Source organism: Malaclemys terrapin, chromosome 7, assembly GCF_027887155.1.
Source record: "Malaclemys terrapin pileata isolate rMalTer1 chromosome 7, rMalTer1.hap1, whole genome shotgun sequence".
NCBI classification, from domain to species: Eukaryota; Metazoa; Chordata; order Testudines; family Emydidae; genus Malaclemys; species Malaclemys terrapin.
In genome coordinates, this window is record NC_071511.1 from 34,100,465 (window position 1) to 34,125,209 (window position 24,745).

General features: G+C 44.1%; 1 protein-coding gene across 1 annotated transcript in view; it reads left to right on the forward strand.

Moving 5' to 3' along the window:
• Nucleotides 1–18,598, forward strand: part of AHNAK (AHNAK nucleoprotein) — a 36,498-nt gene extending 17,900 nt beyond the window's left edge. Inside the window, exon 5 of the mRNA XM_054033737.1 lies at nt 337–18,598. Within this exon, the coding sequence (XP_053889712.1) occupies nt 337–17,709 (17,373 nt within the window). The 3' untranslated portion in view covers nt 17,710–18,598. The remainder of the gene's footprint in view (nt 1–336) is intronic.
• Nucleotides 18,599–24,745: the final 6,147 nt, after the last annotated feature.

A 24,745-nucleotide genomic window follows, 5' to 3' on the forward strand; every position in this document is an offset into this window, starting at 1 on the left:
AAAGATACCTGATACCCCGAGAGCCTGGAGTCAGACACTGCAGAGATGGTCAGGGATGGGGACAGGCCAGGTATGCTGAGTCAGCATCTCTGTGGGGCAGCAGCTCCTATGAATGTACAGCTGCTCATAGAAAAGAGCAGCAAGGCCCAGGGTGACTTGACCTTCTGTCATAGCAGCCCCCCTGAAGGAAGGAGATGCAAATTGCAGCCCTTCAGGAGGGAGTCAAGGCCAGTGATTATTACACGTTACTTTACTGCAGCACTAGCCAATCTCCCCCTTCTCCTTCAAATCTCTCCTTACGGCACTCTGGTGTTAACCAATTTCTCTTATTTTCAGAGTGGGGATGATGAAGAGTACAGGAGAATATACACAACGAAAATTAAACCACGTCTGAAGTCGGAAGATGCAGCAGAAGCTGAACACACAGAAAGCCGAACCATTACCGTCACCAAAAAGGTCACAGCTTATACCGTAGATGTCACTGGACACGAAGGAGCAAGAGAGATTGACATCAGCAGCCCAGAATTTAAAGTTAAGATTCCAAGCCATCAAGTCACCCATATAACAACAACAGAAATTGAAAAAGAACCTGGGAAAACCGTGATCAAAATACCACAGGTGGATTTGTCTGGGAAAACAGACTTCAGTATGGGCATCAGAGGTAGACCTAGTGGCATCTCATATTCTGGACCAACAGTTGAATCATCCACCAAAAGGTTGGACTTTGGTGCCCCTGACGTGCACATGAGAGAGCCCAAGGTGGGCACTGAGATAAATGTCTCAGGACCTCAAGTCACAGGCATTCACCCGAGAACCCAGACAGACTTTAAGCCAGCAGAAATTCAAGTTCCAGGTGTGGATGTTGTCAAATCGGTTAATGTTTCTGGCACTAGAGTCACAAGCCCAGAGGGCAGCTTGCCCAGAATCGATGCAAATGGACAGAGGGGAAACCTGGATGCAAATATTCACATTACCGGCCCTAAACTAAATGGAAAAATGGGTGTTTCAGGCATAGAGGTTAAAACTGAAGTTCCAGGAGGCAAACAGCCGCAATTTGATATTTCAGGCTCCAAGATAAGAAGCGGTATGGAAGGTCCCAAAGTTGATGTATCATTTTCAAAAATCAAGGGTCCTTCAGTTGATATTTCTGGCCCTAAGATTCAAAGTGATATCAAAGCTCCAAGGGTGGACATTCCTCTTTCGAGCATTGAATCTGATATGCAGGACATTAAAGCTCCAGAAATTAACATTGAAAGCCCAGGAAAAATAAAAATGCCTGTTATGAAAATGCCTAAATTTGGCTTCTCACCTTCAGCTTCTGATACTGATGTTCAAGCACCACAGGCAGGTGTAGACATTTCTGTGCCCAAGATACAGGCTCCTCACCTGGATATCACAGCTCCATCTGTTCATATGGAAGGTCCAAAGGAAAAACTGAAATTTACAGTGCCTTCAGTGGAAGGTGCTAAAGTTGCAAAGCCACATGTGGATGTGGCTCTCAAAGGACCTCAGTTGAAGGGAGTGGTGGAAGTGTCCTCTCCAACACTAGAAGGTCCCAAAGTTGGTGTCAAGGGTCCCAAGATTGATCTTGTGGCTCCTGATGTTGATATTCAAAGTGGTGAAGGAAAAATAAAATTGCCCTCAATGAAATTTCCTAAATTTACTGCATCAGGTTTCAAAGGGGAAGGCCCTGGTGTGGGTGTGACGCTTCCTAAGGGGGAGATTGCTATTGCAGGCCCCAAGGTAGACATCAGCACACCAGATATAGACACTGGAGGAGAATGGAAAGTCCCCAAATTTAGGAAGCCTGAATTAATTAGTCAGACACCAAAAATCTCTATGTCAGATGTGGACCTGAGTCTGAAAGGCCCTAGCCTGAAGGGAGATGTGGGTATTTCAGGGCCAAGGCTCGAAGGGGATCTGAAAGGATCCACTGTGGACATTAAAGGCCCCAAACTAGACATTGAAGCACCTGGCATTGACCTTGAGAGTCCTGAAGGTCAGTTGAAAGGGCCCAAGTTCTCAATGCCTTCTTGGAAAATGTCACCATCAAAAGTATCCATGCCAGATGTGGATGTGAATCTGAAAGGGCCTAAACTGAAGGGAGACATGGATGTTTCTGTCCCACAAATAGGAGGTGACTTGAAGGGACCTCAGATTGACATAAAAGGCCCCAAGCTAGATATAGATGCTCCTGACATTGACATCAAAGGGCCAGAAGGACACCTGAAAGGTCCCAAATTTAAGATGCCTGAAATGCACATCAAGACCCCTAAAATCTCCATGCCAGACATCGACTTGAATCTGAAGGGTCCTAGGCTGAAGGGAGATGTGGATGTTTCAGTGCCAAAGCTGGAAGGGGAGTTGAAAGCTCCTGGAATTGACATTAAAGGCCCCAAAGTGGACATTGATGCACCAGATGTGGATATTCACGGCCCAGATGGTAAACTGAAAATGCCTAAACTGAAAATGCCAAAATTCAGCATGCCTGGGCTGAAAGGTGAGGGACCAGACGTGGATGTAACACTTCCGAAGGGGGAGGTGGATATTTCCGGTCCGAAGGTACAAATTGGTGCTCCAGGTTTGGACGTTGAAGGACCCAAGGGAGAACTAAAAGGTCCCAAATTTAAGATGCCTGAAATGCACATCAAGACACCAAAAATCTCCATGCCAGATGTCGACATGAATCTAAAAGCCCCCAAGCTGAAGGGAGATGTTGGTATTTCAGGGCCAAAGATCGAAGGGGATCTGAAAGGACCCACTGTGGACATTAAAGGCCCCAAACTAGACATTGAAGCTCCTGGCATTGACCTTGAAAATCCTGAAGGTCAGTTGAAAGGGCCCAAGTTCTCAATGCCTTCTTGGAAAATGTCACCATCAAAAGTATCCATGCCAGATGTGGATGTGAATCTGAAAGGGCCTAAACTGAAGGGAGACATGGATGTTTCTGTCCCACAAATAGGAGGTGACTTGAAGGGACCTCAGATTGACATAAAAGGCCCCAAGCTAGATATAGATGCTCCTGACATTGACATCAAAGGGCCAGAAGGACACCTGAAAGGTCCCAAATTTAAGATGCCTGAAATGCACATCAAGACCCCTAAAATCTCCATGCCAGACATCGACTTGAATCTGAAGGGTCCTAAGCTGAAAGGAGATGTGGATGTGTCAGTGCCAAAGCTGGAAGGGGAGTTGAAAGCTCCTGGAATTGACATTAAAGGCCCCAAAGTGGATATTGATGCACCAGATGTGGATATTCACGGCCCAGATGGTAAACTGAAAATGCCTAAACTGAAAATGCCAAAATTCAGCGTGCCTGGGCTGAAAGGGGAGGGACCAGACGTGGATGTAACACTTCCAAAGGGGGAGGTGGATATTTCCGGTCCGAAGGTACAAATTGATGCTCCAGGTTTGGACATTGAAGGACCCAAGGGAGAACTAAAAGGTCCCAAATTTAAGATGCCTGAAATGCACATCAAGACCCCTAAAATCTCCATGCCAGACATCGACTTGAATCTGAAGGGTCCTAAACTGAAGGGAGATGTGGATGTTTCTGTTCCAAATATACAAGGTGATTTGAAAGGTCCAGAATTTGATCTTAAAGGCCCCAAAGTTGATATTGACGCACCAGATGTGGATCTTCATGGCCCAGAAGGTAAATTCAAAATGCCTAAATTCAAAATGCCCAAGTTTGGAATGCCTGGGTTCAAAGGGGAGGGACCAGACGTGGATGTAAGCCTTCCGAAAGGGGAGATTGATCTCTCAGGTCCCAAAGTAGACATTGATGCTCCAGATTTGGATTTTGAAGGGCCAGAAGGAAAACTGAAAGGTCCCAAATTTAAGATGCCTGAAATGCACATCAAGGCACCCAAAATCTCCATGCCAGATGTTGATTTACACTTGAAAGGCCCTAAACTGAAGGGAGATGTGGATGTTGCTGTTCCGAAGATACAAGGTGATTTGAAAGGTCCTGAATTTGATCTTAAAGGCCCCAAAGTTGACCTTGATGCACCAGATGTGGATATTCACGGCCCAGAGGGTAAACTCAAAATGCCTAAACTGAAAATGCCTAAATTTGGTGTACCTGGGTTGAAAGGGGAGGGACCAGATGTCGATATAGCACTTCCAAAGGGAGAGGTGGATATTTCTGGTCCCAAGATAGACATAGATGCTCCAGGTTTGAACATTGAAGGGCCTGAAGGACAGCTGAAAGGTCCCAAATTTAAGATGCCTGAAATGCACATCAAGACACCAAAAATCTCCATGCCAGACATCGACTTGAATCTGAAAGGCCCTAAGCTGAAGGGAGATGTGGATGTTTCTGTTCCAAAGCTGGAAGGGGAGTTGAAAGCTCCTGGAATTGACATTAAAGGCCCCAAAGTGGATATTGATGCACCAAATGTGGATATTCACGGCCCAGATGGTAAACTGAAAATGCCTAAATTTGGTGTACCTGGGCTGAAAGGGGAGGGACCAGACATGGATATAACATTTCCAAAAGGCGATGTGGGTATTTCCGGTCCCAAAGTGGACACTGATATCCCAAGTTTAGACATTGAAGGGCCAGAAGGTAAAGTGAAAGGTCCAAAGTTTAAACTGCCTGAGCTAAATATTCAGACACCCAAAGTCTCCATGCCAGATGTGGACCTAGGTTTGAAGGCACCTAAACTGAAAGGAGATGTGGATATCTCTGTTCCAAAGATGGAAGGTGATTTGAAAGGACCCAGCATTGATGTTAAGGGGCCCCAAATTGATATTGAAGGTCCCCAAATGGATATTGATGTGCCTGATATGGACTTGGAATGTCCAGAAAGCCAACTGAAAGGCCCCAAATTTAGGATGCCTAAAATGAATATCAAGGCCCCTAAAATCTCCATGCCAGATGTTGATCTGAATCTAAAGGCACCTAAACTGAAAGGAGAGATGGATGTTTCTGTTCCAAAGATGGGAGGTGATTTTAAAGGACCCAGCATTGACATTAAAGGTCCCAAAGTTGACACTGATGTTGACCTTGAATGTCCAGAAGCCAAATTGAAAATGCCAAAAATGAAATTTCCAAAGTTCGGCATGCCTGGATTCAAAGGAGAGGGCCCTGACATGGATGTGAAACTCCCTAAGGGACAGGTGGATATTTGTGGTCCCAAAGTGGATATTGATGCTCCAGGTTTGGACATTGAGGGACCGGAAGGAAAAATAAAAGGTCCCAAATTTAAGATGCCTGAAATGCACATCAAGACCCCTAAAATCTCCATGCCAGACATTGACCTAAATTTGAAAGGTCCCAAACTAAAAGGAGACGTGGATGTTTCTATTCCAAAGCTAGAAGGTGATTTGAAAGGTCCTGATGTTGACATCAATGCCCCCTCAATAGATATTAATGCACCAGATATTGAGCTGCAGGGTTCAGGTGGAAAACTGAAAATGCCCAAAATGAAGATGCCTCAATTTAATGTGTCAGGCCCTAAACTTGAAGGACCTGATATAGATGTAAACGTGCCAAAGGGAGAGGTTGATATTTCAGCTCCCAAGGTAGATATAGAGGCTCCAGAGCTGGACATTGAAGGCCCAGAAGGCAAATGGAAAGGACCTAAATTTAAAATGCCTAAACTGAATATTAAAGCACCTAAAATCTCCATGCCGGATGTGGACCTGAATCTCAAGGCACCGAAAATGAAGGGGGAGATGGATGTTACTGTTCCAAAGATAGAAGGTGATTTGACAGGTCCTGAAATTGATATTAAAGGGCCAAAATTAAACATTGAGGCACCTGATGTGGATCTTGAGTGTCCTGAAGGAAAACTGAAAGGGCCCAAATTCTCAATGCCTTCTTGGAAAATGTCACCATCAAAAATATCCATGCCAGATGTGGATTTAAATTTGAAAGGGCCCAAACTGAAGGGAGACTTGGATGTTTCTGTTCCAAAGCTAGAAGGTGACTTGAAGGGACCTGAGATTGACATGAAAGGCCCCAAACTGGACATTGATGCACCTGACATAGGCATTGACGGGCCAGAAGGAAAAATGAAAGGTCCCAAATTTAAAATGCCTGAAATGCACATCAAGGCCCCAAAAATCTCTGTTCCTGATGTAGACCTGAATTTAAAAGCCCCTAAAATAAAAGGGGAAGTTGATATCTCAGCTCCTAAACTTGAAGGAAATTTGAAAGGTCCTGATTTTGATTTCAAAGGCCCCAAGGTTGACATTGATGCACCAGATGTGGATATTCATGGCCCAGATAGTAAATTCAGAATGCCCAAATTCAAAATGCCCAAATTCAGCATGCCTGGGTTCAAAGGAGAGGGACCAGAGGTGGATGTGAAGCTTCCAAAAGGGGAGATGGATATTTCCGGTCCCAAGATAGACATTGATGCTCCAGAGTTGGATATTGAAGGTCCTGAAGGAAGGCTGAAAGGTCCTAAATTTAAGATGCCTGAAATGCACATCAAAGCGCCTAAAATCTCCATGCCAGACATTGATTTGAATGTGAAAGGCCCTAAATTGAAGGGGGATGTGGATGTTTCTGTTCCAAAGCTAGAAGGTGACTTGGAGGGGCCTGAATTTCATCTCCAAGGCCCCAAAGTTGACATAGATGCACCAGATGTGGATATTCACGGCCCAGAGGGTAAACTCAAAATGCCTAAATTCAAAATGCCCAAATTTGGCATACCTGGTTTCAAAGGGGAAGGCCCTGATGTGGATGTAAAACTTCCGAAGGGGGATGTGGATATTTCTGGGCCCAAGGTAGACATAGATGCCCCAGATTTGAACATTGAAGGTCCAGAGGGAAAGCTGAAAGGTCCCAAATTTAAGATGCCTGAAATGCATGTCAAGGCACCTAAAATCTCCATGCCAGATTTTGATTTGAATCTGAAAGGACCTAAAATGAGGGGGGATGTGGATGTTTCTGTACCAAAGATAGAAGGGGATTTTAAAGGGCCCGAGTTTGATATCAAAGGTCCCAAAGTGGACATTGATACTTCAGATCTTGATATTGAAGGTCCTGAAGGAAAATGGAAGAGCCCCAAATTTAAGATGCCTGAAATGCACATCAAGGCACCTAAAATCTCCATGCCTGACGTCGACTTTAATTTGAAAGGCCCTAAAGTGAAGGGGGATGTGGATGTTTCTGTACCAAAGCTAGAAGGGGATTTGAAAGGGCCTGAGGTTGATATCAGAGGCCCTAAACTGGATGTTGATGTTCCTGAGGTTGACCTGCAGGGACCAGAGGGAAGATGGAAAAGTCCCAAATTTAAGATGCCTGAGATGCACATCAAGGCACCTAAAATCTCCATGCCAGATGTTGATTTACACTTGAAAAGCCCTAAAGTGAAGGGAGATGTGGATGTTGCTGTTCCAAAGATTGAGGGTGATTTGAAAGGTCCTGAGTTTGATATAAAAGGCCCCAAAGTTGACATTGCTGCACCAGATGTGGATCTTCATGGCCCAGAAGGTAAATTTAAAATGCCTAAATTCAAAATGCCCAAATTCAGCATGCCTGGGTTCAAAGGAGAGGGACCAGAGGTGGATGTGAAGCTTCCAAAAGGGGAGCTGGATATTTCTGGTCCCAAGATAGACATTGATGCTCCAGAGTTGGATATTGAAGGTCCTGAAGGAAGGCTGAAAGGACCCAAATTTAAAATGCCTGAAATGCAAATCAAAGCACCAAAAATCTCCATGCCGGACATTGACTTAAACTTAAAAGGTCCCAAAATGAAAGGAGATGTTGATGTTTCTCTTCCAAAACTAGAAGGTGACTTGAAGGGTCCTGAATTTCATCTCCAAGGCCCCAAAGTTGACATTGATGCACCAGATGTGGATATTCATGGCCCAGAGGGTAAACTCAAAATGCCTAAATTCAAAATGCCCAAGTTTGGAATGCCTGGATTCAAAGGGGAGGGACCAGATGTGGATGTAAGCCTTCCGAAAGGGGAGATTGATCTCTCAGGTCCAAAAGTAGACATTGATGCTCCTGATTTGGAAATTGAAGGTCCAGATGGGAAATGGAAAGGTCCTAAATTTAAGATGCCTGAAATGCACATCAAGGCACCTAAAATTTCCATGCCAGATGTTGATTTACACTTGAAAAGCCCTAAAGTGAAGGGAGATGTGGATGTGTCAGTTCCAAAGATTGAGGGTGATTTGAAGGGGCCTGAGTTTGATATCAAAGGCCCCAAAGTTGATATTGATGCACCAGACATGGATCTTCATGGCCCAGAAGGTAAACTCAAAATGCCTAAATTCAAAATGCCCAAATTTGGCATGCCTGGGTTCAAAGGAGAGGGCCCTGATGTGGATATAAAACTTCCTAAGGGAGAGGTGGATATTTCTGGGCCCAAGGTAGACATAGATGCTCCAGATTTGAACATTGAAGGTCCAGAGGGAAAGCTGAAAGGTCCCAAATTTAAGATGCCTGAAATGCACGTCAAGGCACCTAAAATCTCCATGCCAGATTTTGATTTGAACCTGAAAGGACCTAAAGTGAAGGGGGATGTGGATGTTTCTGTACCAAAGCTAGAAGGGGATTTGAAAGGGCCTGAGGTTGATATCAAAGGCCCTAAATTGGATATAGATGCCCCTGATGTGGAGATTGAAGGTCCAGATGGGAAATGGAAAGGCCCCAAATTTAAGATGCCTGACATGCACTTTAAAGCACCTAAAATCTCCATGCCAGACATTGACTTTAATTTGAAAGGCCCTAAAGTGAAGGGGGATGTGGATGTTTCTGTTCCAAAACTAGAAGGGGATTTGAAAGGCCCTGAGGTTGATATTAAAGGCCCTAAATTGGATATAGATGCCCCTGATGTGGAGATTGAAGGCCCTGATGGGAAATGGAAAGGTCCTAAATTTAAAATGCCTGAAATGCACATCAAGGCACCTAAAATCTCCATGCCAGATTTTGATTTGAACCTGAAAGGACCTAAAGTGAAGGGGGATGTGGATGTTTCTGTACCAAAGCTGGAAGGGGATTTGAAAGGGCCCGAGTTTGATATCAAAGGTCCCAAAGTGGACATTGATGCTCCAGATCTTGATATTGAAGGTCCTGAAGGAAAATGGAAAGGCCCCAAATTTAAGATGCCTGACATGCATTTTAAAGCACCTAAAATCTCCATGCCAGATGTTGATTTGAATTTGAAAGGCCCTAAAGTGAAGGGAGATGTGGATGTTGCTGTTCCAGAAATTGAGGGTGATTTGAAAGGTCCAGAATTTGATCTTAAAGGCCCCAAAGTTGACATTGACGCACCAGATGTGGATCTTCATGGCCCAGAAGGTAAATTCAAAATGCCTAAGTTCAAAATGCCCAAGTTTGGAATGCCTGGGTTCAAAGGGGAGGGACCAGACGTGGATGTAAGCCTTCCGAAAGGGGAGATTGATCTCTCAGGTCCAAAAGTAGACATTGATGCTCCTGATTTGGATTTTGAAGGGCCAGAAGGAAAACTGAAAGGTCCCAAATTTAAGATGCCTGAAATGCACATCAAGGCACCCAAAATCTCCATGCCAGATGTTGATTTACACTTAAAAGGTCCTAAACTGAAGGGAGATGTGGATGTGTCTGTTCCAAAGATTGAGGGTGATTTGAAGGGGCCTGAGTTTGACATCAAAGGCCCTAAAATTGACCTTGATGCACCAGATTTGGAACTTCATGGCCCAGAGGGTAAACTCAAAATGCCTAAGTTCAAAATGCCCAAGTTTGGAATGCCTGGGTTCAAAGGGGAGGGACCAGATGTGGATGTAAGTCTTCCAAAAGGGGAGATTGATCTCTCAGGTCCAAAAGTAGACATTGATGCTCCTGATTTGGATTTTGAAGGGCCAGAAGGAAAATTGAAAGGTCCCAAATTTAAGATGCCTGAAATGCACATCAAGGCACCCAAAATCTCCATGCCAGATGTTGATTTACACTTAAAAGGTCCTAAACTGAAGGGAGATGTGGATGTGTCAGTTCCAAAGATTGAGGGTGATTTGAAGGGGCCTGAGTTTGACATCAAAGGCCCTAAAATTGACCTTGATGCACCAGATGTGGATCTTCATGGCCCAGAGGGTAAACTCAAAATGCCTAAGTTCAAAATGCCCAAGTTTGGAATGCCTGGGTTCAAAGGGGAGGGACCAGACGTGGATGTAAGCCTTCCGAAAGGGGAGATCGATCTCTCGGGTCCAAAAGTAGACATTGATGCTCCTGATTTGGAAATTGAGGGGCCGGAAGGAAAATGGAAAGGTCCTAAATTTAAGAAGCCTGAAATGCATTTTAACGTTCCTAAAATATCCATGCCAGATATCGATTTAAATTTGAAAGGTCCTAAACTGAAGGGAGATGTGGATGTTTCTCTTCCCAAAGTAGGGGGTGATTTGAAAGGTCCCAAAGTTGAAGTCAAAGGACCAGATATTGATCTTGAGGCTCCAAAACTTGATATAGAAGGAAAGACAAAAAAATCGAGATTTAAACTTCCTAAATTCAGTTTTTCTGGCCCTAAAGTTCAAACCCCTGACGTGGATGTGAAACTTAAGAAATCTGATATTGATATTTCTGGACCAAAGGTGGATGTGAGTGCTCCAGATGTGGACATTCAGGGGAAAGCAAAAGGATCTAAATTTAAAATGCCTTTCCTAAGCATTTCATCACCTAAAGTGTCAATGCCAGATGTGGAGTTAAATCTGAAAGGGCCTAAACTGAAAGGAGACCTAGATGTTTCTGGCCCAAAGCTAGAAGGGGATTTAAAAGGGCCTGAAGTTGACATCAAAAGCCCCCAAATAGACATCAGTGCACCAGACATTGATATTCATGGCCCAGAGGGTAAACTCAAAATGCCAAAATTGAAAATGCCTAAATTTGGAACGCCTGGGTTCAAAGGAGAGGGACCAGATATGGATGTAAAACTTCCAAAAGGGGAGGTGGATGTTTCAGGTCCCAAGATAGACATTGATGCTCCAGATTTGGAAATTGAAGCTCCTGATGGAAAACTGAAAGGCCCTAAATTTAAGATGCCTGAAATGCATTTCAATGTTCCTAAAATCTCCATGCCAGACATTGATTTGAATTTGAAAGGCCCTAAATTGAAGGGAGATGTGGATGTTTCTGTACCAAAACTAGAAGGGGATTTGAAAGGCCCTGAAGTTGATATCAAAGGCCCTAAAGTGGATATAGATGTCCCTGATGTGGAGATTGAAGGCCCAGACGGCAAGTGGAAAGGTCCCAAATTTAAGATGCCTGATATGCATTTTAAAGCACCTAAAATCTCCATGCCAGATTTTGATTTGAATCTGAAAGGACCTAAAGTGAAGGGGGATGTAGATGTTTCTGTACCAAAGCTAGAAGGGGATTTGAAAGGGCCTGAGTTTGATATCAAAGGTCCCAAAGTGGACATTGATGCTCCAGATCTTGATATTGAAGGTCCTGAAGGAAAATGGAAAGCCCCCAAATTTAAGATGCCTGAAATGAATATCAAGGCACCGAAAGTCTCAATGCCTGACATTGATTTTAACCTCAAAGGCCCTAAACTGAAGGGAGACATAGATGTTTCTGGCCCTAAGATGGAAGGAGATTTGAAGGGGCCTGAAATTGATATCAGAAGTCCCAAAGTGGAGATTGGTGCACCAGACGTGGATATTCAAGGCCCAGAGGGTAAACTCAAAATGCCTAAATTCAAAATGCCCAAATTCGGAATGCCTGGGTTCAAAGGAGAGGGACCAGATGTGGATGTAAGTCTTCCAAAGGGGGAAATCGATATTTCAGGACCTAAAATAGACATTGATGCTCCTGATGTGGAGATTGAAGGACCAGAAGGAAAATGGAAAGGTCCAAAATTTAAGATGCCTGAAATGAATATCAAGGCCCCTAAAATCTCCATGCCGGACATTGATTTGAATTTGAAAGGCCCTAAATTGAAGGGGGATGTGGATGTTTGTGTTCCAAAATTAGAAGGTGATTTGAAAGGTCCTGAAGTCGATATCAAAGGCCCTAAACTGGACATAGATGCCCCCGATGTGGAGATTGAAGGCCCAGAGGGAAAATGGAAAGGTCCCAAATTTAAAATGCCCGACATGCATTTTAAAGCACCTAAAATCTCCATGCCAGACTTTGATTTGAACCTGAGAGGCCCTAAAGTGAAGGGGGATGTGGATGTTTCCCTACCAGATTTTGAAGGTGATATGAAAGGCCCAGAAGTTGATATTAAAGGCCCCAAATTGGACATAGATGCTCCAGATTTTGACATTGAGGGTCCAGAGGGAAAGCTGAAAGGTCCTAAATTTAAGATGCCTGAGATGCATTTCAATGTTCCTAAAATCTCCATGCCGGACATTGATTTGAATTTGAAAGGTCCTAAATTGAAGGGGGATGTGGATGTTTCTGCCCCAAAATTAGAAGGGGATTTGAAAGGCCCAGAAATCGATATCAAAGGCCCTAAACTGGACATAGACACCCCTGATGTGGAGATTGAAGGTCCAGATGGGAAATGGAAAGGCCCCAAATTCAAGATGCCTGACATGCATTTTAAAGCACCTAAAATCTCCATGCCAGACTTTGATTTGAATTTGAAGGGTCCTAAAATCAAGGGAGATGTGGATGTTTCTGGCCCTAAACTGGAAGGGGATTTGAAAGGTCCCGAGTTTGATATCAAAGGCCCCAAAGTTGACATTGATGCACCAGATGTGGATATTCACGGCCCAGAGGGTAAACTCAAAATGCCCAAATTCAAAATGCCCAAGTTTGGAATGCCTGGGTTCAAAGGGGAGGGACTAGACATGGATGTAAGCCTTCCAAAAGGGGAGATTGATCTCTCAGGTCCAAAAGTAGGCATTGATGCTCCTGATTTGGATATTGAAGGTCCAGAGGGAAAGCTGAAAGGTCCCAAATTTAAGATGCCTGAAATGCATTTCAATGTTCCTAAAATCTCCATGCCAGACATTGATTTGAATTTGAAAGGCCCTAAACTGAAGGGGGATGTGGATGTTTCTGTACCAAAATTAGAAGGGGATTTGAAAGGCCCAGAAGTTGATATCAAAGGCCCCAAACTGGACATAGACGCCCCTGATGTGGAGATTGAAGGTCCAGATGGGAAATGGAAAGGCCCCAAATTTAAGATGCCTGACATGCATTTTAAAGCACCTAAAATCTCCATGCCAGACTTTGATCTGAATTTAAAAGGGCCCAAATTGAAGGGAGATGTGGATGTTTCTATGCCAAATATTGAAGGTGATTTGAGAGGCCCTGAAGTCGATATTAAAGCTCCCAAATTGGACATAGATGCTCCTGATATGGAGATTGAAGGTCCAGAAGGAAAATGGAAAGGTCCCAAATTTAAGATGCCCGACATGCATATTAAGGCACCTAAAATGTCAATGCCTGATGTGGATTTCAATCTTAAGGGCCCTAAGCTTAAAGGAGATCTAGATGTTTCTGGACCTAAGTTGGAAGGGGATTTGAAAGGTCCTGAATTTGATATCAAAGGTCCCAAAGTGGACATTGATGCACCAGACATCGATATTCATGGCCCAGAAGGAAAACTGAAAATGCCCAAAATGAAATTTCCTAAATTCAGCATGCCTGGGTTCAAAGGGGAAGGGTCGGATGTGAATGTAAATCTTCCAGAAGGAGGGGTTGATATTTCGGGTCCTAAGATAGACATTGATGCCCCCAATTTGGATATTGAAGGGCCTGAAGGGAAATGGAAAGGTCCAAAATTTAAGATGCCTGAAATGAATATCAAGGCACCTAAAATCTCCATGCCAGACATTGATTTAAACTTAAAAGGCCCTAAAATTAAAGGAGACATGGATGTTTCTGTCCCTAAGATAGAAGGTGATTTAAAAGGTCCAGAGATAGACATTAAATCCCCAAAAATGTCTGTTGATGTTCCTGATCTTGACATTGATGGTCCAGAAGGAAAACTGAAAGGTCCTAAATTTAAGATGCCAGAAATGCATATTAAAGCACCCAAAATCTCCATGCCAGATTTTGACTTGAATTTAAAGGGGCCTAAACTGAAGGGAGACATGGATGTTTCTGTTCCAAAATTAGAAGGGAATTTGAAAGGTCCTGAAATTGACATTAAAGGCCCCAAATTGGACATAGATGCACCTGATATCAACATTGAAGGGCCAGAAGGAAAACTGAAAAGTCCCAAATTTAAGATGCCTGAAATGCACATCAAGGCCCCTAAAATCTCCATGCCAGATGTAGACCTGAATCTAAAGGCACCTAAACTGAAAGGAGACATAGATCTTTCTGGTCCAAAAATAGAGGGTGATTTGAAAGGTCCTGAATTTGATATCAAAGCTCCCAAAGTGGACATTGATGCACCAGACATCGATATTCATGGCCCTGAAGGAAAACTGAAATTACCCAAAATGAAGCTTCCTAAATTCAGTACACCTGGGTTCAAAGGGGAAGGCCCGGATGTGGATGTAAGTCTTCCAAAGGGAGAGGTTGATATTTCAGGTCCTAAGATAAATATTGGTGCTCCTGATTTGAACATTGAAGGTCCAGAAGGAAAACTGAAAGGGCCAAAATTTAAGATGCCTGAGATGCATTTTAAGACACCCAAAATCTCAATGCCAGACATTGACTTAAATTTGAAAGGTCATAAAATGAAGGGGGACTTTGATGTTTCTGCTCCCAAGATTGAGGGTAATCTTAAAGGTCCTGAAGTTGATATCAAAGGCCCAGAATTTGGGGTTAGAAGTCCTGAGCTTGATGTTGAGTGTCCAGATGTTACCACTGAGGGCCTTGAGGGAAATGTTAAACTTCCCAAATTTAAGAAACCAAAATTTGGGTTTGGAATTAAAAGTCCTAAGGCAGAAATCAAATCTCCCGAAGTGGATATTGCTGTCCCGGAAGGTGAACTGAATGTGGAGTCTCCTGATATTGGCATTTCTGGCAAAGGAAAAAAAAGCAAATTTAAAATGCCTAAACTTCATATGAGTGGCCCTAAAATTAAAGGAAAGAAGGGTGGATTTGATATGAGTCTACCCAGTGGTGAGATTGATGCAAATTTGAAATCTCCTGATTTAGATCTCAATGTAACTGGCCCAGAGGCAACAATAAAAGGAGATATTAATGTCAAATCCCCAAAAGGAAAGAAACCAATGTTTGGGAAAATCTCTTTTCCAGATGTTGAGTTTGATATTAAATCACCTAAGTTCAAAGCTGATGCTTCTGTGACAGTTCCTAAAATGGAAGGAGAATTTAAAGCACCCGATTTGGAGGTTTCCACACCAGGTATCAAAGGTGATATAAAGTCATCAGGTCTTGACATTACAGCCCCCAGTATCAGCGCAAATCTTCCTGATGTTAACATTGGAGGTCCTGATATCAATCTTAAGAAACCTAAGGTCAAACTTCCAAGTGGAAATATTGATATAGCTGGTCCAAAAATGGAAGGTGATCTGAGAATCCCAGGTACTGACACAAACATTAATGCCCCTGACATCAAACTTAAAGGACCTACAGTGAATCTGCCTTCAGTGGACATTTCTGCTCCTTCATTCTCTGCATCTGATCTTGATATTAACTTGAAAGGACCAAAAGTAAAAGGTGATGTCAGTCTTCCCACAGCAGACCTGGAAGGTCCAGAAGGAAAACTAAAATTCCCCAAGTTCTCACTGCCCAAGATAGGGAAACCAGGTCTGAATTTAGAAGGAGCTGATATGCAGCTCCCCTCAGCAAGCGTGGATGTATCAGCTCCAAGAATTGAAGGAGGTGTGAGTGTTCCTGCAACTGAAGGAGTAGATGCAAAACTGAAGGGACCTAAGGTGACTATGCCATCAGTAAAGCTTTCAATGCCCCAAGTCTCTGGACCTGATTTTGATGTAAACTTGAAAGGACCAAAACTAAAAGGAGACCTGGATGTTTCTAGTGACCTTAAAGGTCCAAAGGTGGACATACATGCACCAGATGTTGATATGAAAGGCTTTGGAGGAAAGTTTAAAATGCCCAAGTTTAAATCTCCAACTTTGGAGGGACCTCAAGCAGATCTGAACATGAAAGGGGACATTGGATTTTCTGCCCCACAAATTGAGGGGGGCATGAAAGCACCAGGTATGGATGTACATTTCAGTGCCCCAGACCTTGATATCAAAGGGCCTACAGTGAAAATGCCATCGGCAGGTATTTCTGCCCCAGATTTTGATGTAAATTTGAAAGGACCAAAGTTAAAAGGAGATTTTGATCTTTCTGGTGGCATTAAATCCCCAAAAGTGGCTGTAGATGCGCCAGATGTTAACTTGGAAGGTCCAGGAGGTGCAATTAAACTTCCTTCACTGAAGCTCCCCCAATTTGGCATTTCTAGTCCTCATGTTGAGGGGTCTAACATGGGTGTGAGTATTGAAGGACCACAAATTAAAGGAGACCTTACTGGCTCAGGGATTGATGGAGAATTGAAAGGGCCTACATTTAAAATGCAACCACTTCAAGTTTCAGCTCCAAAAATCTCTGCACCTGACATTGACTTAAACTTAAAAGGACCAAACCTAAAGGGTGATATTAATAGTGCTGGTGATGTTAAAGGCCCAAAAGTTGGAGTGGAAGTACCAGATATCAGCATCAAAAGTGGAAATCTTCAAATGCCTTCAGTTAAACTGCCCAAATGTGACATTTCAGGTTCCCAAGGCATGAAGATTTCTGGGGTAGGTATTGCAGCTGATGCTCCTGATGTCAGTTTAACAGGTCCTGCCTTCAGTGTATCAACACCAAAAGTTTCTGGGTCAGATTTTGATGTAAATTTGAAAGAACCTAAAATCAAAGGAGGTTTCAGCATTTCTGGAGACATGAAAGCTCCTGATGTAAATGTTGGGGCACCACACTTGGGCATTCAGCATTCAGGTGGTGAATTCAAAGGGCCACAGCTTTCATCTTCTGGTTTTGATGTAGAAATGAATGTGCCAGATGTTGCAGGGGGTCTTCATGTTTCTGGATCAAAGATAGAGGGCGGTCTGAAAGGTCCCAAGGTAGGAATCAAAGGTCCTGGCATAGATATGAATTTTCCACAAAGTAACTTAGAAAGTGCATCAGGAAAAGTGACATTCCCCAGGATGAAATTGCCTAAATTTGTGTCTTCAGGGCATGAGGTAACAGGAAGAGAAGTAGGGGTTGATGTTAACTTCCCTCAGCCAGATGCCAGTCTCCAGGCTGGTGCAGTGGAGGCTGAGTTTGAAGAGCCAGATGTCAAACTTAAGAAATCTAAAATTAAGATGCCAAAGTTTAATTTTTCAAAACCTAAAGGCAAAGGCACCAGTGTTGGCTCTCCAGAAGCCTCAGTGTCCATTTCAGGATCTAAAGGAGATTTAAAAAGTTCCAAGGCAAGTTTAGGTTCTATGGAGGGTGAACTGGGGGGAGGGGAAGCTGCTGCCACTTCACCTAAAGGGAAGTTTTCGTTATTTAAAAGCAAAAAGCCACGTCATCGGTCATCTTCCTTTAGCGATGAACATTCCTCCCAGTCAACCCCCACTGGCACCTTGGAGTTTGAGTGCAGCTCAGGAGCAGAGAAAGAAAAGCAGGCCAAGATGAAATTTGGAACGTTTGGAGGGATAGGGTCAAAAACTAAAGGTTCTTATGAGGTAACTGGAAGTGACGATGAAGCAGGAAAGATGCCAGGGAGTGGGGTCTCATTAACGTCCAAGAAGTCCCGCCTGTCTTCCTCTTCGAGTAATGACAGCGGGACAAAGGGAGGGTTCCGAGTGCCAGCGGTAGAACTGACCGTTGCCAAAAAGAAAGAGTAAAGCGTCCGTGTATATATGTCTGTGTATGTATATATATATATCTTCTGTGTGTTTGTATATAAATTTCATAGCTTGAAATATTTTCAACCTCAGCAATAAAATGAATGGTGCCTAGTGAAATGTTAGATGTCATGTTGCCTACTCAAAAAAGAGGAGAGTTTAAAAGCAAGTGACCCTGGAGCTGTACCACAGTTCATCTGATGTATTTGAAAGTTTCTTTGTGTTCATGATCTTTGGTTTGCGCGTTAAATGCTGAGAGCTTAAGTTTACTAGCAAGCTATTTTGATATCCTTTTCATTTTACTGGATATTTTCAGTGTCGGTTTATGGAAATAATGTTTCCATTTTAATTACCTTTTGGCTTTTATTTGCAGGGCTTACATTTCTATAATGAGAATGGATATATTGAAAACACTGTAAAATATATAGATACAACTGAAATATGTCACTTTTCCTTGTAATGTGGGGTTTAAAATGACACGGAGTGTTTATCACAGAAAGCTGTGGTTTATATTAGCTTTGATAGTTGTGGTGGTAAGAAAAGTACCCCCAGTTTAATTTAAGACTAGAGAATCCGGGTTGCTTATGATAAATGTCATGAAGAAAAACAGAATTTACCAATAAACGACTAACCTGTTTTGGGTTGGATTCGACTGACACCATCTTAGTTGTCTCCGTATATTTGTTTCATTATTTGTATTATAAGAGAGGACTTTTCTTAGTTATGGTGCAAAAATCTGTGACTGCCACTTTTCTGATATTTGTTATAGTTTCTGTTAACAAATGTATCTTGATTTAAAAAAAAATCTTTCAGCACTTTAATGGCAAATGAATTGAGAATGTAAGAAGATTGATCTTGTAAAATGCAAATAAACTGTTTATTAACCTTGCTCATCTGTTGCTTTGCTGTTGTAGGGGGTGGAGATTAAAATGCTCCAGCTGTGCCTCTCCCCTGTCCCCCAGGACAGATGCAAAAGCTTCCCAATGCCCCGCTCTCTGTTCCCGTCCCCTGGATGCAGCTGGAACTGACCCTACCTGGACTCCTTTCCCTCCTCTGCCTCACCTCCTTTGGACACAGGTGCTCTAGCTGATGCACCTGGCTCCCTTGCTTTTGCCCCCTTTTGCTCCTATAGTCCCTTTACCCCTCTGCCAGACACAGCCACTATAGCTGTCCCATCCTGCAGACAGAAGTGGAACAGGGCCTGATGCCATTCTCCCTTCCCTTCTGGTCCCCAGCCTCCTGGTCACAACTGGAATCACTCCTCCTACATAGGGAGGAGAGGATAACAACACCCAGTGACTGCTCCCAACCCAGAATGGGCAAATCCTCCAGCAAATCCACATCAGACACTGGAAGGGTCAGGTGGCGGGAGACCCAAAGCAACTTCTCCGGACAGGGAGTACAAGGGGAGGGTGAAACTCCCAGTGACTCCCTCCCCTATCTGATGAGGGGAGAGCATGGGCTTAAGCCCCTAATGAAGGCACAGGGAAGGAACTACAGATGAGTGTATTTTGGGTGGTGGGGTGCACATTTCTAATTTATGAAGTTCATCTCCCCTAATTACATCCTGGAGAGACCCCCCCTCAATTCTTGACAGGACAGAACATCGGCCTCCCAATTTAAACCTGAAGAGACCAACCAGCACTCCCTGTTCCAACTTCAATGCACTTCAATCATGTCCTACAATCCCCCAGACAGCCCAACCCTGGGCTCACCAACCACACAGATTTACCAGTGCCCCTGAATCCTGACCCACTGTTACTTACTCACCCAGCCCTGGACTCAGCTGCTTGCAACATATAGCGACCTCTGCTGATGCCCCTGTACTAGCCCAGCCCTGGGCTCCCCCCCACAACTCTGCCAATACCCCACTATCTCAACCCACAGCCCCCCCGCTCCTCTAGCCCTGAGCTCCTCACCACCCCCAAACACCTCTGCCAATGCCCCTCAATCCTGACCCTCAGCCTCTCTGCTAGCCCAGCTCTAGGCTCTCCATGGACATATGCAAATTTGGATAGGGCTTTAGAGAAAAGGAGCCCTCTTCACCATCTATTGGTGAACTAGAGGAAGAGAGAGTGAGCAGAGACCTCATTTGCATGGGTGATTCCCACCTGGCCAATGTGATAATTTTTGGCCATTTTGGATTAAAATGAATGCAAATCTTGGCTGTAGGGGTGATGAAATGTTATTTGCCTAATTGCATGACTAAAGGGGAGAAGAATTGTAGTGAATATGCCCTAAATAAGGGGTTGCCGTTTCCTATACCTCAGTCTCCAATCACTGGGTAGTGAACTGCAAGCCAAATGAAAAAAAAAAAATCTGGGTTTTGTTAGGGGGTTACAGGAGTTGCTTGAGTCTTTCTCTGCTGAGGCTGGATAGTGCACTCCACAGCGAGTCTTCTCCTACCTCGCAGCTACCAGACCTGGAATCACTGAGAGCTGGGTTATATAATAGAGCCTCAGAACTCAACCTTTATATTGTGGCTGAAGACAGTAGTGGCTGTCCTGGGAACAGTACTAACTTCTGACTGCAAACCATGAGTGGAGGCCAGCAGGAGGAAAAGGAGGGAAGTGGTGTGCTAAAGGAGTATTTGTTCATCGGACTGTCAGATCTGCAGGTGGGGAAACTGAGGCAAAGGACATTGCCCAATGTACTGTGGAAGTGGGGGTTTTGCTTAGTATTCATTCACTATGCAGTTGATTTATTGTTTCCCATATGAATGCTGTCCCTTTTCTTGTATAAGTTTTCTTTGTTTCACACACAGTTACTTGTGAGAGAAAATTTGCCTGTTAAGGGTCCTAAGGAGGGGGATTTAGTTTTCCCCAGGCTTCTTGGTGGGAGCTTGAGCCCGTGTGTTTGTTAATTACAAGCGGAACCGCTAGATATTTCAAGCAGGTCCTTGCTGCTACTGACAAGACCTGGCAGAAGGGGTCCCTTAGTGATTGGTCTCTATGGAGCGACCACAGTGAAGGGAGTATGTATGATTGTTTTCTATCGTTTAATTAAAACTAGAGCTTTCATTTGGGCCTAATTCTGTTAAATAGATTGAATAATTATATAGTTAACTTTCCTTCTGCCACCAAAGCTCTCATCAAAGCCCTGGGGAGTCTGAAGTGCAAAAGTATCATGGGCCTGAATGCCCCGTGACTTCAAAGGTAGTTTTATGCTGAGAGGCTCTCACAGGCAAAAACGCAAAATTGCTGTCAAGTAGAATTATTTGTCTGGTTTTGTGTTTCTAGACAGAACTGTAAAAGGGGTGACTATTTACAGGACCAAATTGATTTGATTTATTTTTAAATTGCTACTTTGGCCTTTTTACAAAAATAGCAGCAAACTGCTCTTCTACTAACTCTTGTGAATGGTTCTAGATTTGCTTGATCAGGTTAGTTCAGTTCAGTGGTGACTGTGCGGTTTTGTCCTGGTGTAACTCCACTGTCCAATTTAATGGATTTGTCCAGTTGATTCTTTCCTGGAGTGTACATTGTCCCAGACTCTTAAACAAGAAGTCAAATACTGAAATGCAGCCTGGAAATAATGTCCAGATACCCTTGAACAGAGTTGCTTGAAATACCTGCTGGCTTGGAACCTTGGAGCTTGCAGTCGCTTGATGATACCAACTGAAGTGATGAACAGTGTGGAAGGGGAGAGCTCAGGAAATGTGCCTGTCTGCCCAAACATCAGTGCCACTATCTTATTACTTCCAAAGTACCTGTAGATTTACGATCCCAGCTGTGGGCTCTGCACCATTGTGCACAGAAGCCCTGTTCCTTGCCTGCCTAGATGGTTATTCTCTGGCTGCATTAACCGTGTTCCAGTGGGGTGTGGAGCTCTGTGGGGCAGTGACCGCAGTTCCCCCAGACAGGGCAGAGCCCAGGCGGCGGTGCTGGCCCAAGAAAGAGAAACCCTCCTGCATGGTGGAGAAAGAAGTCAGGATGTTCTGAGCCCTTGGCTGGACAGTGCAGGAAATGATGCTGCATGGCAGCAGAGGGAGACTGGACTCTGGGTGAGAGATAGTGTGGGGGGAAATAAACAGTGAATGGGGGCCTCTTGTCCTATGCAAGGATATCTTCTGTTGACCCTAGGGAGAGGTACCTTCCCCCGTCCCATAGATGGATTCCCACCTACCCCAGTCCCACCATCCCTGTGCACTTGCAGGTGACCCTGCTCAGAATCCTAGCTGACAGTATAGATGAGCCTGAAGCAGTAGTGCAAGTAGGGCGGTACTCTCCAATACGCAGTACCGGCAAGAGATTGTTAGTGGGTATGGGGTACCGGAAAGACTTGGGGCTAGCCCCACTCATCACTCCTGGGTTAGCAGGATTTTTATTTTTCCCCATACACATAATTTACAGCTTCCTGCAATTCAGCACCTATTCCTGAAAGACAGATACTGGTGTTTTAGATCGGAAGTCTCAGTCTAAACAGAATAGGTCAATCTGAAAAGATTGGTTCAAGTGGGGAATTAAGGACAAAAATCAAGTCTGAATGTGTGTATTGGAGATTTGTGCCTGGTGGGGTATCTGGTTTCAGCTCTTTTTTATTTAAAGAATATCAGCGATGTTGTAACGTCTGAAGCCTTTTTTTTGCAGCCATAGTAGGAAAGCAGCAGCCATGAGCCAAGAAGCAGAAAGTCACATCCTCACATTCCATCTAAATTATATCAAAACAATGTAATATTGGGCTGTTAAGGTTCCCTTCCCAATAGTATTCACCATCACTAGATAAGCAAGGACTCTCTTAAGATGTTTAAAGAAAACTTTGTTTGATGTCATACTGTCTGGCAAGGAATCACTTAATGGTTGTGGGGTGTGAAATCAATTTTATTGTTTTACCTTTATGGTCCCTAACTTCTCTATTGTTTATTTGTATGGTTCCTTTTTGGTTCTTTGATTAATTATGCAACAGACAGAAACTGTTTTACAAGATTTAAATCAATTAAGGTGGGGGTCTGATTAAAGAATTGTTTCATAATGGGCTAAGATTGGTGAAAAATACAGTTTTGAGTACTTTAGTTTAAAATGATTGGTTAAGGTACAGCTAAGCAGGACTCGCCTTGTTAAGCCAGAAACACTAGCCTGCTGCAACACAGACCCAGGTCTGGTCCACCCCACCAAAGCTGCAGACTTTAACTAAAAACTCCTCAGCAGGTTTCCTATCTCCAGAATTCAGACACCCAGCTGCAGTGGGATCCAAACCCCAAATAAATCCATTTCACTCTGTATAAAGCTTATACAGGGTAAACTCATAAATTGTCCGCCCTCTATAACACTGATAGAAAGATATACGGATGAAGGAGTTTGGAGCACAAGTGGTATTCTCTTCGATTCTTCCTGGCAAAGGTAGGGGCCCAGGCAGAGATAGGTGCATCGTGGAGGTGAACGCCTGGCTGCGAAGATGGTCTCGCCAGGATGGCTTTGGCTTCCTCGACCACGGGATGCTATTCGAGGAAGGACTGCTAGGCAGAGATGGCGTTCCCCTTTCGAGGAGGGGAAAGACCCTATTTGGACACAGACTGGCTAACCTAGTGAGGAGGGCTTTAAACTAGGTTCGACAGGGACCGGTGTGCAAAGTCCACAGGAAAGTGGGGAACATGGAGACCTGGGAGATGGGTCGGAAATAGGAGGGAGCATGGGCTATAATGGCAGAGAGAAAGGAGGGTCAGGGCAAAACTGGGAGGCAAGATCAAATCAAAAGGCATCTTAGATGCCTTTCCCAAAGAAGACACCCAAAGGAAAGCAGTACATAGTGACTTTCATGGATTTTGCTACCCGATGGCCGGAAGCAGTAGCTCTAAGCAACTTGAGGGCTAAAAGTGTGTGCCAGGCATTAACAGACATTTTTGCCAGGGTAGGTTGGCCCTCAGACATCCTTACAGATTCGGGAACTAATTTCCTGGCAGGGACCATGAAAAGCCTGTGGGAAGCTCATGGGGTGAATCACTTGGTTGCCACCCCTTACCACCATCAAACCAATGGCCTGGTGGAGAGGTTTAATGGAACTTTGGGGGCCATGATACGTAAATTCGTAAATGAACACTCCAATGATTGGGACCTAGTGTTGCAGCAGTTGTTTTTTGCCTACAGGGCTGTACCACATCCCAGTTTAGGGTTTTCACCATTTGAACTTGTGTATGGCCGCGAGGTTAAGGGGTCATTACAGTTGGTGAAGCAGCAATGGGAGGGGTTTACGCCTTCTCCAGGAACTAACATTCTAGACTTTGTAAGCAACCTACAAAGCACCCTCAGACACTCTTTAGCCCTTGCTAAAGAAAACCTAAAGGATGCTCAGGAAGAGCAAAAGGCCTGGTATGATAAACATTCCAGAGAACGGTCCTTTGAAGTAGGAGACCAAGTCACGGTTTTAAAAGCGCTCCAGGCCCATAAAATGGAAGCGTCGTGGGAAGGACCATTCACGGTCCAGGAGCGCCTAGGGGCTGTTAACTATCTCATAGCATCCCCCACCTCCAACATAAAGCCTAAGGTATGCCATGTTAATTCTCTTAAGCCCTTTTATTCCAGAGAATTAAAGGTTTCCCAGTTTACAGCCCAGGGATCAGATGACGCTGAGTGGCCTGAAGGTGTCTACTACGAAGGAAAAAGTGACGGTGGCATGGAAGAGGTGAACCTCTCCGTGACCCTCTGACATCTGCAGCGACAGCAGATCAAGGAGCTGTGCACTAGCTTTGCGCCAGTGTTCTCAGCCACCCCAGGACGGACTGAACGGGCATACCACTCCATTGACACAGGTAATGCTCACCCAATTAGAACCCCACCCTACCGGGAGTCACCTCATGCCCAAACTGCTATAAAACGGGAGATCCAGGACATGCTACAGATGGGTATAATCCACCCCTCTAAGAGTGCATGGGCATCTCCAGTGGTTCTAGTTCCTAAACTAGATGGAGAAATATGCGTTTGCTTGGACTACCGTAAGCTAAATGCTGTAACTCGTCCCGACAATATCCAATGCCATGCACAGATGAGCTATTGGAGAAATTGGGACATGCCCAATTCATCTCTACCTTAGACTTAACAAA